Here is a 17,005-nt window from a genome sequence, read left to right as displayed (position 1 = left end):
GAAATAAAGCCAGGTAAAGGAGGAAGTAACTATAGCGACTAGGAAAATGGAGTCTGAGCACGAACGCAGCTTGCTCATCTTGTGTCTCTCGCTGGAAGATGGCACCCTGAGCACCACGTGGACAAACGGACATTTTCTCCATTTCGGGGCAGTGTCAAAACCTCCAGGGCTAGATTGATGTTTCTTGAAGTTTAAAAAAAAAAAAAAAAGCCAACGGCCGAGGCGGTTAGGGAGTCAAAAGTTCCGCGGTCACAGACGCGGTGGGGCGGAGTTAGCGGCTGGCCCCGGCTTGCCCTCGGCCCGGCCCGGAGGTCCCGCCCCCTCGCCAGCGAAGCCGCGCCGCCATCGCTGCCCGGGCCTAGGCGTGTCTCCGTGGGCGCACGGCATGCTGGGAAGGTTCCCGGGCGGCGGCCATTTTGTCTTATCGGCTCCTCTTTGGAAGAGGCTTTTTCGGCTTGAGAGTGGGCCGGGGGGTTTGGTGTCCGAGTGGCTGGTGGTTTTCGTCGCTGGGTGCTAGGGCTGGTGGGAGCAGCCGCCCAGAGGAAGCACCATGATTTCGGCCGCGCAATTGTTGGATGAGTTAATGGGCCGGGACCGAAACCTCGCCCCGGACGAGAAGCGCAGCAACGTGCGGTGGGACCACGAGAGCGTAAGTCCCGTGGGCCTTGGGCCTGTGCCCAAGCGCCTGGGGGAGGGGAGGGGAGTGCAGGGGGGGAAGGAGGGAGGGAGAGGGGGAGGGCGCGGGCCGGGCCACCGTGGGCCTCCGCACGATTTGGGGTCCCGGTCGCGCCGACTGAAGCACCTGACCGCGGACGGAGGTAGGAGGGTGGCCGAGGAGGGAGGGTTCGGCGCCAACCCCGGGGATAGGGTGATTTGTTGTTCTGTGGAGGAAGTCCGGGGTTGCGCTTAAAAGAAGCACCTTGGCGAGGCCGGGAAACGCGGGAAAAAAGGAAGGAAGGGCTCGTTTTGATTACACCGGAGCTCCGGGTTTTTACCGTATGAAAAAGAAGGGCAAATCCTTCCGTTACTTGGATGCAGACATCGTATTTAGCCTGGTTTCTAACCAGTAGCAGTGGGGGGGGGGGATTATGGTAATGCTTTGTTTGGGAGTGATTCCATTTCGACACCTCCTTGGGAAAGTAGGCATTTGATACAGGTACTAACTTGGTCCAGCTTGTCGTAAACATTTTTGTGTTTACTAATACTGTTAGGTGACACTTGTGTTTAAATACCTCAGGTAGGCTCTCGTCAAGGTTTTTGCTTCCACATAAACTCATTGAGTCCTTTTACCACGTAGAAGAGTTGACTATCTATAACTCCAGGTTCACAGGTGAGACCTCACTCAAGGCCTTTTGGTAATAGACAAAGCTGAGTCTTAATTTGTAGTAACCCTGTTCAGGTTGCACGGTTCTGGGCAGCTGGCTCAATTATTTTTATCTAGTTTTATACATGGAGCACACTTTTTGAGATCTTAACCAGGGAACAGATGCAGTTACAAACAACAGTTAAACCCCTTGCTAATAAAAATTTTAGGAAATGGTTCAACAAAAACTTTGTCGAGACAGTGTTTTACTTTGTAGGTCAGGTGATCTCGAACTTAAAACCCTTGCTCAGCTCCCAGCTGGGATTACAGGCGCTCCACGATACACTTTTCAAGAAAGTGTTTGCCTAAAGTTATATGGTGGTGATACCTGACTCCAGTTAGTATTAGTATTAAAATGGTTTTAGGGTATAATTTTGTGGTGTTGTCTATTAGTCATACTGATTCGTGTATTTGTGATTGATTTCAACATGTGACTTTCTGTGGATTTTTAAGTGTTTATTGTCCCCTTCATTTGTCATAGTATGAGTCTAGGCCTGTAGTTTGGTCATCTGTGCTCTTTTTTTTTTTTTGGCTTCTGTCTCTGAATTTACTTTCTCTGTGTCTCCCAACCCCACTTAACTCCTAAGTTTGTTTTGTTTTGATTTTTTTTTTTTTCCTTCCTTTCTGTGAAGGCCTGGCTGTTGGGGAACTTGCTCAGTAGGCCAGGCTTGCCTCAAAAAGATCCGCTTGCCTCAAAAAGATCCGCCTGCCTCTGCCTCCCAAGTGCTGGCTGGAATCAGAGGCTTTCGACACCACTGCCGGCTCAATCTAAGTCTTTGAAAGGTTAGAAAAAATTAGCTGGGTTTGGTGGCTCACATCTTTTATCCCAGCACTGGGGAAGCAAAGGCAAATGGATCTTGGTGTATTCTTAGTTCCTTAGTTTTGAACATGTTGTGAAGAAGAAGGGCACATAATAATGTATGTGGATAAGTTTATGACTTTGCAGTGGTGAGAGTAACAATTGAGGATTTAATGCCATTTCATCTCAGCCATAGATGTGCTTTCCTTTCAGTTTTAATGCTTTTTTATTGATAAAACATTAGTGATTGTCATCAAAATATCTCATGCCTTTAAGAAGTTGTATAGTATTCTAGTTTCAAGGATTTCCAGACAGTTATTAACAGTTCAGACTCATGTTTGCAGGGTTAATGATCATGATCATTAATGATCCTGGTCATGATCATGACCAGGAACAAAGCATGTAGCCTTCCTTCTTCCTTCCTTTTTTTTGGGGGGGGGTGTTATTGTTTCTTGAGACTGAGTTTCTCTGTGATTCCCTGGCTGTCCTGGAACTCATTCTGTAGACCAGGCTGGCCTGAAACTCAACTGCTTCTGCTTCCCAGAGTTGGGATGCAAAAAATGTGTGCCACAACGCCCGACCTTTCTAAATAATGCAGATATTGTAGGGTATAATAAATAACAGGGAAGGAAGTTCTTGGTGTTGTTTCCATGTCGGTTTGATGCTTTGCTTTTGGTTGCTAATAAAAACTCTGAATGGATGAACAAACCCTGCATCTGAATGTAAAAGGTTCACCATCACATCACCACAGCCTAACATTGCAATTTAGTTTTGGATTTTTACTTCATTTGGAAGTTTTTTTGTTTTTGTTTTTTTCCCATTTAGAAATTTATTTGGTGGGTGTGAATAGATGTTTGGTCATAGATCCTCAGGCATGTAGCAGGCACCTTTACCTGAGAGAGAGCCATCTCTCTGGACTTTATTTGAAATTTTTTTCCTTGCTGAACTTTGATTAGATGATAAAAAGCCACATAAGTGGGCAGGCCATTTTGTTTTGGATTCTTTGAAATAGAGTGAGGGGGAAAAAAAGACAACTGGAAGCCCAGCCTGATATAGTGAATGTCTGTAATTTCCAGGCTAGCCTAAGCTAACCCTGCCTCAAACAAAACAAAGAAAAAAGATTAAATTCCACTTACTGTAACATCTGTAGACATTTAGCAGTCAAAATGGGAACTTGCCTCGGTGGTATTCCTTTTGTGTTTTTAATCTCAGTACCCTTGAATTCCAGAACAATCTGGTCTATATAGCCAGGTCGAGGCTAGCCAGAACTACATAGTTGAGTGAAGTGAGACTACCCCCCCCCTTTTCATTTATTATGTATAGTGTTCTGCCTGCTTGTATGCCTGCAGGAGGGCACCAGATCTCATTATAGATGGTTGTGAGCCACCATATGATTGTTGGGAATTGAACTCAGACCTCTGGAAGAGCAGCCAGCGCTCTTAATCTCTGAGCCATCTCGAGTCCAGCCCCTTCTTTTTTTTTTTTTTTTAAAGATTTATTTATTATGCATACAGTGTTCTGCCTGCACGTGTGACTGCAGGCCAGAAGAGGGCACCAGATCTCATTACAGATGGTTGTGAGCCACTATGTGGTTGCTGGGAATTGAACTCAGGACCTCTGGAAGAATAGTCAGTGCTCCTAACCTCTGAGCCATCTCTCCAGCCCCGCCCCTTCTTTTTTTTTTAATGTTTATTTATATGTATGCCTTAGAACCCCTGGAAGTGGAATTAGAGACAGTTGTGATTTGTCTTATGTGTGCTGGGATTTGAATCCTGGCCCTCTGGAAGAACAGATAGTGTTCTTAACCACTGAAGGGGGTGGGGTGCTTATTTCCATCCATGTCAATATAAGTTCTAAGATAGGTTTTCTAAAATGTATTTGTGTGTGGATGCCAAAAGAAGGAATAAGACCCCCCACTGGAATTGGGGCATGCATGATTGGTTGTGAACCACCATGTAGGTGCTGGGAACCAAGCAGCAGATGCTCATAATAACTTGAGCCTAGTTGTAATATAGCTTTATTTGACCTGGGTAATTTATTTTACATCCATATTTCTATATCCATCTAGCCCAGCACACTTTTAAAAATCCCTTTTTACATTTATTGGGTGGGTGTGTGTGTGTGTGTGTGTGTGTGTGTGTGTGTACAACTTAGGAACATTGGTTCTCTCCAGGGATTTGTTCATCAGGTTTGGTGGCAAGCACCTTTTACAAGATGAGCCATGTAGCTTACTCTTTTTTTTTTTTGAGGGAACTTTGCTGGAATTTATTATACAGCTGACAATGACCTTGACTGTGTGAGATCCTCTTGCCTCTACCTCCAAGTGCTAGAAAAGTACATTGTTAATTTCATCTGTACTTTTAAAAGTATTGCTTTATAGCCAGGAGGTGGTGGTTGCCCACCTTTAATACCGGCAGAGGCAGGTGGATCTCTGAGTTTGAGGCCAGCCTGGTCTACAGAGTGAGTTCCAGGACAGCAGGGGCTATGCCCAGAAACCGTCTCAAAAAAAAAAAAAAAAAAAGTGTTGCTTTATAAAACTTACTTCAGTGGAGTAGGAGGGATCTGGGGATCTGGATCCTTTGTAACAGAGCAACCTTGAGCCCTTGAACTCTTGGTCTTGCAGCCCCTATCTTCCTAGTGCTGGGTTTACAGCCATGTCAAGAATATTTATTCTTAGCTAAACATTTGTATGTTTTGTGTGTATGTATGTATGTATGTATGTATGTATGTATGTATGTATGTATGTGTGCACCACTAGAATGGACACCTTTGTAACGGTCAAAAGACAAACAACCTGTTTGAGACTTGGTTCTCTCCTTCCCTGTAGTCTCCAGAGATTGAACTTGGGTCTTCACACTAAGTTGCAAACACCTTTACTCTCTGAACCATCTTGATGGCCTGTGTTTGCTTTTGTGAGGTGTGGTGGCAAAAACACAAACCTATCCTTGTTGAGTCTTGCACAGTATACTGGTGTTACTGCTTTTCAGGCTCTTTGAGACTAGTTTTCACTCAACATAACTCTTTTGAGGATTCAGTAACATCGTACTCCTTTGCCTCGTGTTTGTGCGTTGCATATTTACAGTCACTGTTGTTTTTGCATTAAGCAGTTTGTCACAGATTTGGTTGGTGAGTAACCACAGTAATGAGGAAAGTATGTGATTGTAACTGCCAGGGGTGAGTCCTTTCAGTTAGGTAGGACCCCTATGGAAGATTTTAGAGTTGCTAGAGAAGCCATTAGAAGCTGTACTACAGAAGATTGTAGGGAATTACACTTTAATTTGGAGTTTTTAGTATTCTTTTATGTGATAGGAATTCTGTAGTTCAAATTGAAGTTTTACATTCAGAACTTCCTTCCAAAAGTAAATTAACTGTAGATGATTGATGTAATGGACTTTTAAAATGTCTGCAAGGAGTTGAGTGTAGTTTTATTTGCTGGAACCAGGGTCTTCATATTTTTCCAGGCTGGCCTTGATTGATCCTCTTGCCTATAGGAGTTTACTCCCACATCCTGCTGTGGCTAAAGTTGCTATTGTCATATGCCTTAATTAAAGCAAGACCTGTTTGCTAAAGATTAACAATTTTTGAAGAGGATTAATAATTTTTGAAGAGTCAAACCAAATGTACATTTAAAAAACTTTTGAGATGTTAGATACCTGTCACTGACAGTGTCAAAAACTTTTTAAAAAGATGAGTATGTGTTTGCTACATTGTGCATGTGCTGTTGGAGACCAGAAGAGGGCTTTGAATTTTTGGGAGCTGGAATTATCTGCACATGTAAGCTTCCTGACGTGGGTGCTGGGAACCAAACTTGGGTCTTTTGGAAGATCAGGAAGCACTCTTAACTGCTGAAACATTTATTCAGCCCCAAACCACCTAAAGTTTCTGTCTGTATTCTTTTGAAAAAAATTCTCTAATGCCTGATGTGGGGAAAAGGTTCAAGATTTGGGAGGAAGCTTAAAGGTATAAAATTAGTAGTTACAGGAGTTGGGGGCCAGCTGCCAAGCCTAACATCCTAAGTTCAGTCACTAGGACCTGCATTTGGAAGAGAACTAACTCTCACAAGTTGCTTTGTGATGCATGCTCCAGATGCATATGCTATAGCATATGCATGCCCACACATATACAAAAATAAACAAGCAAACTGTTTAAAATTGCTGTAGTCCATGACACCTACTATTATTAAATACTAAATCCCCGCTTAACAGGTTGGAGAGTGTCCCTTTCAAGTGACTTAGTTGGTCTAAACCTCTTCTGGGCTACTGTGCTGGTTTTTGCTTGTGTTTGGCTATTGGTCTGGCCTCAGTCTTTGATGCTTGTCTTGTCTGAGAGTCTTTGCAACTCACCTCTGCTAGTCTGAAAGGCACTATGAGCTTTTTAAAATTTCATTTTATGTTATGTACATTGGTATTTTGTCTGCATGTAGGTCTGTGTGAGGGTATCAGATCTCAGTTATAGACAGTTGTCAGCTGTCATGTGGGTGCTGGGAATTGAACCCTGAGAACAGTCGGTGCTCTTAACCTCTTAACTGGCGAGCTCTCCACCCTGCCACTGTTTTTTTTTGGGGGGGGGGTTAGGGAGTCAGCTTAGTGAATCTGGTCTGTTTCAGGGACTTCCCTGAAGTAACTTTTACTTGCTTACCTCTGCTTAAAGAGGGCCTCTGCTGGGTGGAATATTTGAAATGCCATCACCACCCCACATGCACAGAATTGTCTTCATGCAGTTCTATAATACCAGTCTTAAAGACACACACTTGTCCTTAGATTTGCTTTTCACCAAGGGAGATGGCTACTTAGGTTCCTTTCAACAGAAATGCATTGCCCTTAAGATAATAGCAGAATTGTGTAGGAGCAACTCAGCCCTGAGAAGGGTCAGTGTGGTGACAAACAGGAATTGACAAACAGTATGAGTACTAAAATGGAGAAAATAAAGGTGCAAAGAGCCTGAGGTATCTAATCCAGGTTTAGGAAGGGTTTCTCATACAAAGTGTCCTTTAAATACTGGGTACCTAAAGGATTGGTAAGCACCTGGGGAAGGACCAGAGAAGGCAAGGTGCTATTAATGTCAGGCTGAAGAAAGTGAGTGCAGTTGGGAAAATTTAAGTAATGTTAGGACTGAAGCCTTTGATTGGTTATCTTGGGTGGGGAGTGCCTTGGAGATAAGTGAGAATGAAATTTGGACTTCGTTATATTGGGAAATGGTTGAAGCCTCTTAAGCAGTGAAGAGGTTCACTGCCCTGGTGCTGTGGAGATTGGTTGAAAATTTATCATTCAGAATATGTAAACAGTAAGAAGTGTGTGAGCCATGACTGCAAAGGAGTATTAGTGAGAAACATGAAGACTAATTTTTGAAAGTATGATCACTGTATAGCTGGAGTAAAACCATAGCTCTCTGACTCATACACTATCTTTTTTAAATTGTCTTCGAGAAGTTTTTTTTTTTCTTTTTTATAAACTAGATGTTGAATTCCTTTAGCTAAAAAAAAAATAATTAGGCATGGTAGCTCAACAGGCAGATCCCAGTATTCAGAAGGCTGAGGCAGGAGGAACTCAAATTCTAGGCCAGCTGGGGCTGTTCAACAGACTATTCTTAAAATAAACCCATTTGGTTCTAGGCTGTATGTAGCCAGAATTAAAGTAATCATGACAGACAATAAACTACAGTAAAATTGCCTGGATTTTAAATTAATACATGTGTGACAGTCTTTTTGTGGTTTTTCGAGACAGGGTTTCTCTGGCTTTTGGAGGCTGCCCTGGAACTAGCTCTTTTAGACCAGGCTGTTCTCGAACTCACAGAGATCCGCCTACCTCTGCCTCCCTGTGCTAGTATTAAAGGCATGTGCTACCACTGCTCTGCCTTATGACAGTTTTAATATATAAAGAAATCAGGGTTTGCTGTTAAGTGGTTTTGTGTTTTGGATTGTTTGTTGTGGGAGGAAGTTAAGATGAGGTGCTTGCTACTATGTTGCTCAGGCTTATCCCTGACTCCAAATCTTCCTAAACCAAGTTTCTGGCTGTGATGCAGACTTTATTAGCATCCCTATTCTCAAATATCAGATTGACCACTGCCAGCAGGAGTTATCTCAACAATATCTACATTATAAAAAGTAAATGTTGAATGAATTTATTTCCTATGTAATTTGCTTATAAAATGGGACTTGAAAACATAACTCAATGATAGTGGTTCATTGTACACTTTGCAAGTCTGTAGGTACCTGTAAAGGCACTTATGTATTATTTGAATTTATATACTAATGATTTGAAACTGTTAAGATTGGTACGTGATCTTATCACAAGGATGAGAAATAGTTCAATACAGTAAACTGATTTTTTTTTTCAACTGATGGTCTTGGAAAAGATGTTTGGAAGTAATACAGATGTTTTGAGCATCACTTAGTACAAAGAATAATTACAGTGCTTACTGTTAGGACTCTGATAGATACAGGAAAACAAAACCACTGTTCTTGGTATATGTTTGAGATTGAAAGTTTTCTGTTGCTTTTTTTCTCCTGGGCCTTGAGTGTGTTGGGGAAAGCACCTTGTCACTGAGTTCCCACCACCTCCAGCCTGTGACTCAAGGATATTCAAATTACTGATCCTGAATTTTTGTTTTTAAAGCAGTAAATAGTGTTCTCATAACTGATTCCCTGAATGATTTTACTATTCCTTCAATTTAGAGGTTTTTTGTTTTGTTTTTGTGTGTGGTTTTTTTTTTTTTTTTTTTTTTTTTTTGGAGACAGGGTCTATAGCCCTGGATGTCCTGGCTCTAGCTTCTGTAGAACAGGCTGGTTTCAAACTCACAGAGATCTGCCTGCCTCTGCATCCTGGGTGATGGGATTAAAGGGATGGGCCACTACTGCCCAGTAAACATGTTTGCAAGAAAATGTTCTTAGTAGAAGTAAATAGTGAGTCTGTTCTTTTCCCATTGTAATTTGAAAATTGATGAGTCTAATAATTTAGACATTATCAGTATATATGAACCTGCCTTAATTTATGTTCACTATTTGGTACCTGTTGGGTATGTAAATTATGTCTTTTGACATTTCTAACCAGGCTGGAGGGAGGGGGATGAATGAGAATGATTATGTAAACCACTGGTAAGTACCTAGAAAGTATGACTAAGGAGAGAGAGAGAGAGAGAGAGAGAAAGAGAGAGAGAGAGAGAGAGAGAGAGAGAGCGAGCCCTGGCAGAGGTAGGCAGATAGATCACTTGACCTGGTCTGCAGAGTGAGTTCCTGGACAGCCAATGCTACACAGAGAAACACTGTTTTGAAAAACAAATAAAAAAAGAAACATTCTAGATTTTTGGCAAATGCTGGCAAATTGTTTCTCAGCTTTATAGTCTTGTAGTGGTTTTTTTCCATCACTGACACCAGATACTATTTTATTTATTTATTTGATAATTTGAATCGAAGTTGGTGGAAACTTACCATTTAAAATTTTCTGATCACAGTCAAGCATGATGGCCCATGCCTGTAGTCCCTTGGATGGCAGAGGCAATTGAATCTAAGTTCCACCAGGACCAGCCTGATCTACACAAGAAAATCCTGCCTCGAAAAAACAAAAAGTTTTCTGGCCACACTGCCAAGATTGTTGGTTGTATGCCTTTGCTTCCTTAACAGTTGAAACTGTCTTCCTGAGGTTTAACTCTTCTGCCTTAACCTTATCAAAAAGCTATATTTGCTTTGTGGGAATTATTGCTCCCTACTTTATTAGGTTGCTGGGTCCATGGACATGGAGTAAAGGATTATTGAATAAAGAAAAGAATAAGGGCTGGAGAGATGGCTCAGCAGTTAAGAGCACTGGTTGCTTTTCCAGAGGACTTGGGTTCAATTCTCAGGACCCACATGGCAGCTCACAACTGTCTGTAACTTTCATTCCAGGGGATCTGACACCTTCACACCAATGCACATAAAATAAATCCTAATAAATAATTTTTTAGAAAAAAAAATAGTTGAGGAAAAGGCCAAGGGAATTAGGCATTGAGAGCACTTGTATAGGTATTAGTGATAAGTGGTTATATTTTTCACCAATCAATATTAAATTCCAAAGGCTAATACCTTAAATTTAAAGCAATTGGCACAGTTTTTTTCCCAAAGAGAGAGATCAGGTAAGCAGTTGGGCACCACAGTGCTTCTGTTACTACAGTGGTGGGCAGCCAGACAGGTGGATCCCTGGATCCTACTGACCAGCCAAACCAGCCAATCAGCAAGTTCTAAGTTTGAAAAGGACACCAGTTATTCGGTGTTGTAAGTTTGGTTTTTAAAATCTCTAGTTCCTGGGGAGAATCAGAAGTAGTCTAGGGTCTAGAAGTACAGCTCAGTGGCTAGAAACTTGCTAGCAGCTACGTGCCAGGCTCTGGGTTTCTCCTAGCATAGGGTAGAACAGGAGGGAGTCTTGTATGGAGAACATGCAGGATAGAGTAGCATAGTTTGTTCAGGATAGAGTAGCATAGTTTTGCTGTATTGTTAAGTCGTATAAAAAGTGCTTATCTTTTTGGTTTGGTTTGGTATCATTTGATTTTTCAAAAAAAAATTATGATTAGCGGGTTGTTGGTGGACATGCCTTTAATCCAGCACTAGGGAGGCAGAGGCAGGTGGATCTCTGTGAGTTCGAGGCCAGCCTGGTCTACAGAGGTAGGTCCAGGTCAAGCTCCAAAGCAATACAGAGAAACCCTCTCTTGAAAAACAAACAAACAAAAAAATTATGATTAAAGAAATTGTATTTTGGGGGGGTCAGAGGACAACTAGTGGAAGTTGGCTCTCATTCTACCATGTGGGTTGTGGGAATCAAACTGCTGTCTTCAATCTTGGTGCAAAGCGCCTTTACTCACTTCACTGCCAGCTCTGGATTGAGCTTTTTGTAGTAGCCCTGGCATTAAACTCCGTGACCCTGCCTTAGCCTTCCAGGCACTGGATTACAGACACAAGCTACCATGACTGTCTGTTTTTGTCATTTTGCAAGGCGAGATCACCATAGGCCTGTGGTCTTGAACTCAGAGCTTCTGCCTTGGTTTTCTAGTACTATGATTACAGAAATGTGCTATTGTATCCAACTGGGAGGTTTTGAAGAAATATTAAACATCTAAGGCATGGGAACTGGTGAGATGGCTTAGTGCTTAAGAACCTTTGTTCTTGCAGAGGCTTTGGGTTCCATTCCCAGTACCCAGGGGTGGCTCAGAATGATCTAATTCCAGTTCTAAGGGATGTGGTTCCTCCTTCTGATCTGTGAGCACCAGGCATGCTTGTAGTGTGCATATATATATATATATATATATATATATATATATATATATATATATATATATGCAGATAGAACACTTATACCCATAAAAAATAAATCTTAGAAATGATTTTCTAAAGTCTAAAGCACATAGTCTTTGTTAAAAATAGGCAATCTATAAGAATAATGTTTGGAGGCTGGACATTGTGGATCATACCTATAATTGGTAAGTACTTACTGCTATCAGTTCAAAGCCACACATGCTATATAAGGCGTTCCAGGCTGTCCTAGGTTACAGAGTAAGACCTTGTCTCAAAAAGAAGTTGGCTCAGAGCTTAAGTTTCAGAGAATGATCTTAAAAGTCAAGTATTGGCATTTCTAAGGAAAATGCTACAGAGCAAAACAGGAGGCTAAGGTTAGCAGCCCCAGAACCACAAGTGTACACAAAGACATTGAGTTATATCAGGTTAATATAGTTATAAATCACAATCTGTTGTCTAGACTTGATACATGAATCTCAAAATTTCAACTTATGTGTATTTACGGTCAGGATGGCATGTGCTGTTACATGTGAGGACGTCAGAGTCACTTCTTCCACCATGTAGGTCCTGGGGATGCACTTGAGTTGTCATGCTCAGCACTATTTGCTTTTACAGGATGAAACCTCCCGTATTATTATAAATGTGTAAGTTCATCGTGTGTGAGCACCCTATGTAGGGAAGTATGGTGAGCCATGTGGAGGCCAGAGGATAACTTTGTAGAGTCCATTCTCATTTCTCCTTTACATAGGTTCTGGCATATTGCCAGACTTGCCAGGCAGGTATCTTAACTGACTGAGCCATCTCAATGTGTGTATGTGTGTGGGGGGGGGGTTGGTTGTGGTGATGGTTGTTAGCAATGGTCCTTTTGTTTTTTTCTTGAGACAGCATGCTATTGTGTAGCCTTGGTTGACCTGGAACTCTATGTAGACCAGACTCAGGCAATCACCTGCCTTTGCCTCTCCTAAGTTCTGGGACTAATGACACCAAGCCTTTGCCAAATTTCCTCTTAAACTTTTTTTTTTGAGACTTGGTTTTGCTGTGTTGCCCGTGCTGGCCTCAAGCTTGTCACTCTTCTTCTATTAGTCTTCAGGTAGTTAGGATTACAAGTAAGTGCTTAACCTTACCTGGCTTAGACCTTGTTTGATTCATCAGATGGTTTGTTCTATTGTGATTCCCTCCCCATTATTGGAGCTTGAACCCAGGACCCCTTCTTTTTTTATTTTTGTGACAGAATCTCATTATTTGCCTTGAACTCAGTTTCTAAACTAGTTAGGCTTTGAACGTGAGCTCCTCCTGCCTCAGTCTTGTGAGTATCTAGGATTAAAGGCTAGTGCTGCCAGGCCTGACCAGATAGATGGATTTTGACTTCAGTTTTTAAATGGGTAGAGCTGTGAAACCATACTGCTTTGATGTTTCACATTTAACATCAAATTCTAATTGTCTAGAAAAAAAAATCATTACTCGAAATTTTTTACTCAGTTTATTTTGTGCTAGCTATAGAACTCAGTCCCGTTGCTTGCCTTAGAGTGAGCTACATGCTTACCTTCTCACTATAGTTTAAATTTAGTATTTTTCCATAGGTTATAGTTAATGCACTGATAATTACAGTAACTGTGAAATTTTGTATGAAAGGTGATAGTTTGGAATTTGATTAATGTACTTTGGTTTACCAAATTAAAGTATGGAATCTGGAGGAGTTCTTAAAAAGTAGGCTTGGTGTGGTGGAGCAAACTTTGTGATACCATTACTTGATGGGGCCAGAGCAGAATTGTTTGGAGTTCAAGGCCAATTTGGATTACATAATGAGACACTGTCTCAATGAAAAGTATGTCAACAGGAGAGAATTAAGTTCATTTTATGCTCATGATTTCCTTATAGGGATCTATGAAGAGTCACTTGGTGAAAAATTGGCTTGTGTAAAGTGTCTAGTAGATTTTATGGACATTGGAGGAACTTGAGCAAAAATACAACGCTAATTTACTTTAAATGAGTGTAATCTTTGATTTAGACCATGAGGCTGAGGGCCTAATCTATAAATAATTAAAAACTGTTAAAAAGCTTATTGATTGTCCCCACTTGCTGTACAAGACACCTGAGAGAAGGGAAAGTAAGTTAGGATGGGAAAGAAAAAGTTGGAGTGAGATCATTTCACATTATATTCAGGTATATCACTGAAATACCTCCATGCATTCATGTCAATGACAAAAGGGGATTTATAAAAATAGTGTAGTTTTTTAAGATTCTATTTTTAATTCTGTGAGTGGGAGGCCAGTTGTGTGTGCATAACCAGAGGATGCGTGCGCATGCTGTATGCCAGATAGAGCTGGAGTCTCCTGACTTGATTTCTAGAAACTGGACTCTGGTTCTCTGCAAGAGCAAGTACCTCCTCTGAAGTGCTGAGACATCTTTCTGGATGTTTGTTTTTTGTTAATAAAAAATTTCTGGCAGATGTGGTAGTGCACAATTTTAATCCCAGAACTGGGCAGACAGAGTCAGGCAGATTTCTGAGTTCAAGGCTAGCCAGGGCTACACGGAGAAACCCTGTCTTAGACACCCCTTTCCCCAATTCACTTTTCTTATGAGATCTACCTGCCTCTGCCTCCTGAGTACCATGTTCATCTCATAGCCAGTTCTTACAACACAGGATGATGTTTACTGGGAAACATCATATTTAAAAAGACATAATTAGTATCTTTTTAAGAAAATAACTGATAACTTTATAAATCATGTTCATTTTTATTAAAATTTAAGAATATAAAGTTCAGAGTTTAGCAGATGAAGCTGTACTTAGTCAAAAGATGAATATACCAATCTTTCTAATGGAAGTTTTAGAACTAAGCAGTTTTTGAAAGTACTTTTTTTTTCTCTCTTAATAGGTTTGTAAATATTATCTCTGTGGCTTTTGTCCTGCGGAATTGTTTACAAATACTCGTTCTGATCTTGGTAAGTGATTTTTCTGTTTACCTTTTATCACACTAATAATTAAACTTTCTTTACCTGTCATGATGATACAAACCTATAATCTCAGGAGAAAAGGGAATCTTAAGTTTAAGGCCAGCCCAGGTTATGTAGTAAACTTTTGTATCCAACCAAAAATCAAAATTTTCTTTGTAATTCTGAAGGTTTTCGTCCCTTAAAAATTTGATAAGTAAAATTTCTTACTTGGTTCAATTATGAATATGTTAATGTTAGTTTGATTAAACATATTGGCATAATTAAATGTTCACACCTACACCTGTAAAACATGAAAGTGAAAATTGTTCATAAATATCCTCTACTCTAGCACCGGCTAGCCTGAAACGCACTTTATGTGGCCCAGGCTGACCTGAAGCATAGAACAGCCCTCCCTCTGTCTTCTGAATGCTAGGATCACAGGTATAAGTGACCATGCCTAGCCAAAATGGAAACTATGCCAAAGGTATGGAATAGGCAGTTAACATCAGGAATCAGCACAATTTTAGGAGAGCAGTCTCAACAGAGCAGAGATACCTATGTTGAAAGTCTGCAGAGGGGACTGAGAAAACAAGCATTGGATCCTAGAATCTTGGCAAGTGCTTAATTTGGGGCATCAGGATACTTACTATAAAAGTCAGGGCTGAATCATAAGATTAAAAGTACTGAAGGATTTTCAGTTGAGAGTTTTTTTCAGCCTTGATACTTAATATTTTGAAGCAGGATATTTGAGAATGTTGGCAGCATTCCTAGCCCATACCTGGTATTTCCAGTGGCATATGCCACCATGACAACCAAAGTTGTCACCAGACATTGAGAGAAGTTCTCTGGGGTCTAAGTAAATCCCAGTAAAGATCCACTAGTTTAGGTGTTCTTGTATATTTCTCAATGTTTGCTTTACCCAAGTGCCCCAGGAAGAAGGGGATTATTTTTTGGAGAAATTGACCAGAGACCTCAGAAGCATAAACCAGAAATATTATTGGCTAGTTCTTCACATTACTGACATCAGTGTTTGCCTTGGGGTATGACTGGAAGAGTCTGGATCCTAACATTTTAAGCACAGTACAGGCCAATTCTGAACAAAAATGAGATTGTAAAAATGTTTTAAGTAAGTTCTTAATAGTGGTGTTCTCTTTGGGGTGTTTAGAATGGTATAGCTAGATATTTCCCCCTGGTACAGGAGCAGATAAACACCTCAGTAGTGATCTATTTGCATCCTGACCTCTGAGAATCTTCTTTAAACAAATCAGTTCTTCCTTTTCCTTTGGTAAAGGTCCTTGCTAACAAATATTGCCCATTCATTCTAATTTCCAGTCAGAATTTGGAAGTCCTTTAAAAACTAGTTGGCAGGGCTAAGCTAGTTTAAAGCACTTGCTCTGCAGAGGACCTGGTTCACAACCCAATGCCCTCTTATGACAGGCATGTAAATGGTGTGTGTGCTGGCAAAACAGTCTTTAAAAAAGTAAGTTGCATGTAAGGGAACACTAACCAGGCAGACATTTGAAGAATACTTTCAACTTAAGTTTACAGAATGGTCAAGGGAGGGAGTATGATGGTAATAAACGAAATACAGTAGAAAAAGGTTTGAAATTGTTTAGAAATCTTACCTAAGCTTAGTATCTTCAGAGAAATGGTGTGCGCACATAAGAATAGAATGCAGTTAAGCTGAACATCTTAAAAATAAAGCTTTTACAAGTTAAAACTAGAGAAATGTGAAATAAAAGCTAGTGGACTGGGCTGGGGTTTGCCTTAGTGGGTAAGAGGACTTGCTTAAGCTGCTCATGCCTGTCATGGCAGCATTGAGGGGTGGATAGCACTTGGGTCAGCGTTTGCTGTAGTCAGCAAAGAGGACAACACCAAAGTCATGCTCTGACTCCTGCAAGCTTGCACGTCCGCACATAAGAGTGCTATACACTCCTATGTATTCATCTCACACAATATGCATATGTACATAGAAAAAAATAAATCACGACTGAACTGAAGGTGATGTCACATGTCTGTTGTAATCTCAGTACCTGCTGAGGCAGGAGACCCTCATATTAGTGTCCTGGGATATGTACATACATTAATAGAAAGGACTGGAATAATTTGAAAATAAAAGGAATTTTGTGAATTATGCAGTAGAACAGAAAAAGATTAATATGCAAACATTTGTTTAAGTCAGCACTATGATTAATAGTTTGAGACAAAATACAGATGAGGAAGAAATCACAAAACAAATGTATTTTAAGAAATTTTAGTGGTTTCTTTCATTTATACATGTGAGTTTTTTTTTGTTTGTTTGTTTGTTTGTTTTCTATGTGAATATTTATTTGCCACATGCATGTCTGGTGCCCACAGAGGTCCAAGGGTATCAGATCCTCTGGAATTGTAGTTGATTATCATGAGCCCCATATAGATGCTGGGAATTTAACCCCAGCCTTCTGTAGAGCAGTAATTGCTTTTAACTGCTAAGTCTTCTCTCTAACCCCAAAAAATAAATTTTAAATACAGTGTTGGTCATTCGTCTTTAGATTAGTTAAATCCCTCACATGATAGGCACAATAAATGACAAGACTCCATGTCCTCCCCGGCACACCTTGGCGAATTTGAGAATAGCAAACATAATCACAAAATTATGATTCAGAATAGC

The 17,005-nt window shown here is 40.6% G+C and overlaps 1 protein-coding gene across 8 annotated transcripts in view; it reads left to right on the top strand.

Moving 5' to 3' along the window:
- Positions 1–389: 389 nt before the first annotated feature.
- The window catches only part of Luc7l3 (LUC7 like 3 pre-mRNA splicing factor), a 32,670-nt gene continuing 16,054 nt past the window's right edge, over positions 390–17,005 (top strand). For 3 of the 8 annotated variants that reach the window (XM_051199803.1, XM_051199884.1, XM_051199644.1), the window contains exons 1-2: positions 391–649; positions 14,298–14,364. In XM_051199803.1, coding sequence (XP_051055760.1) covers positions 551–649; positions 14,298–14,364 — 166 coding nt within the window. In that variant the 5' untranslated portion in view covers positions 391–550. Of the gene's footprint in view, positions 650–14,297; positions 14,365–17,005 lie in introns of all 8 variants that reach the window. The other 5 variants (XM_051199533.1, XM_051199562.1, XM_051199367.1 and 2 more) reach the window with 3 other exon arrangements.

Source organism: Phodopus roborovskii, unplaced genomic scaffold (assembly GCF_943737965.1).
Source record: "Phodopus roborovskii unplaced genomic scaffold, PHOROB, whole genome shotgun sequence".
In the NCBI taxonomy this organism is placed as follows: domain Eukaryota; kingdom Metazoa; phylum Chordata; class Mammalia; order Rodentia; family Cricetidae; genus Phodopus; species Phodopus roborovskii.
The sequence above is the reverse complement of the archived record's forward strand: the minus strand, read 5'-3'. Positions and strand labels throughout refer to the sequence as shown.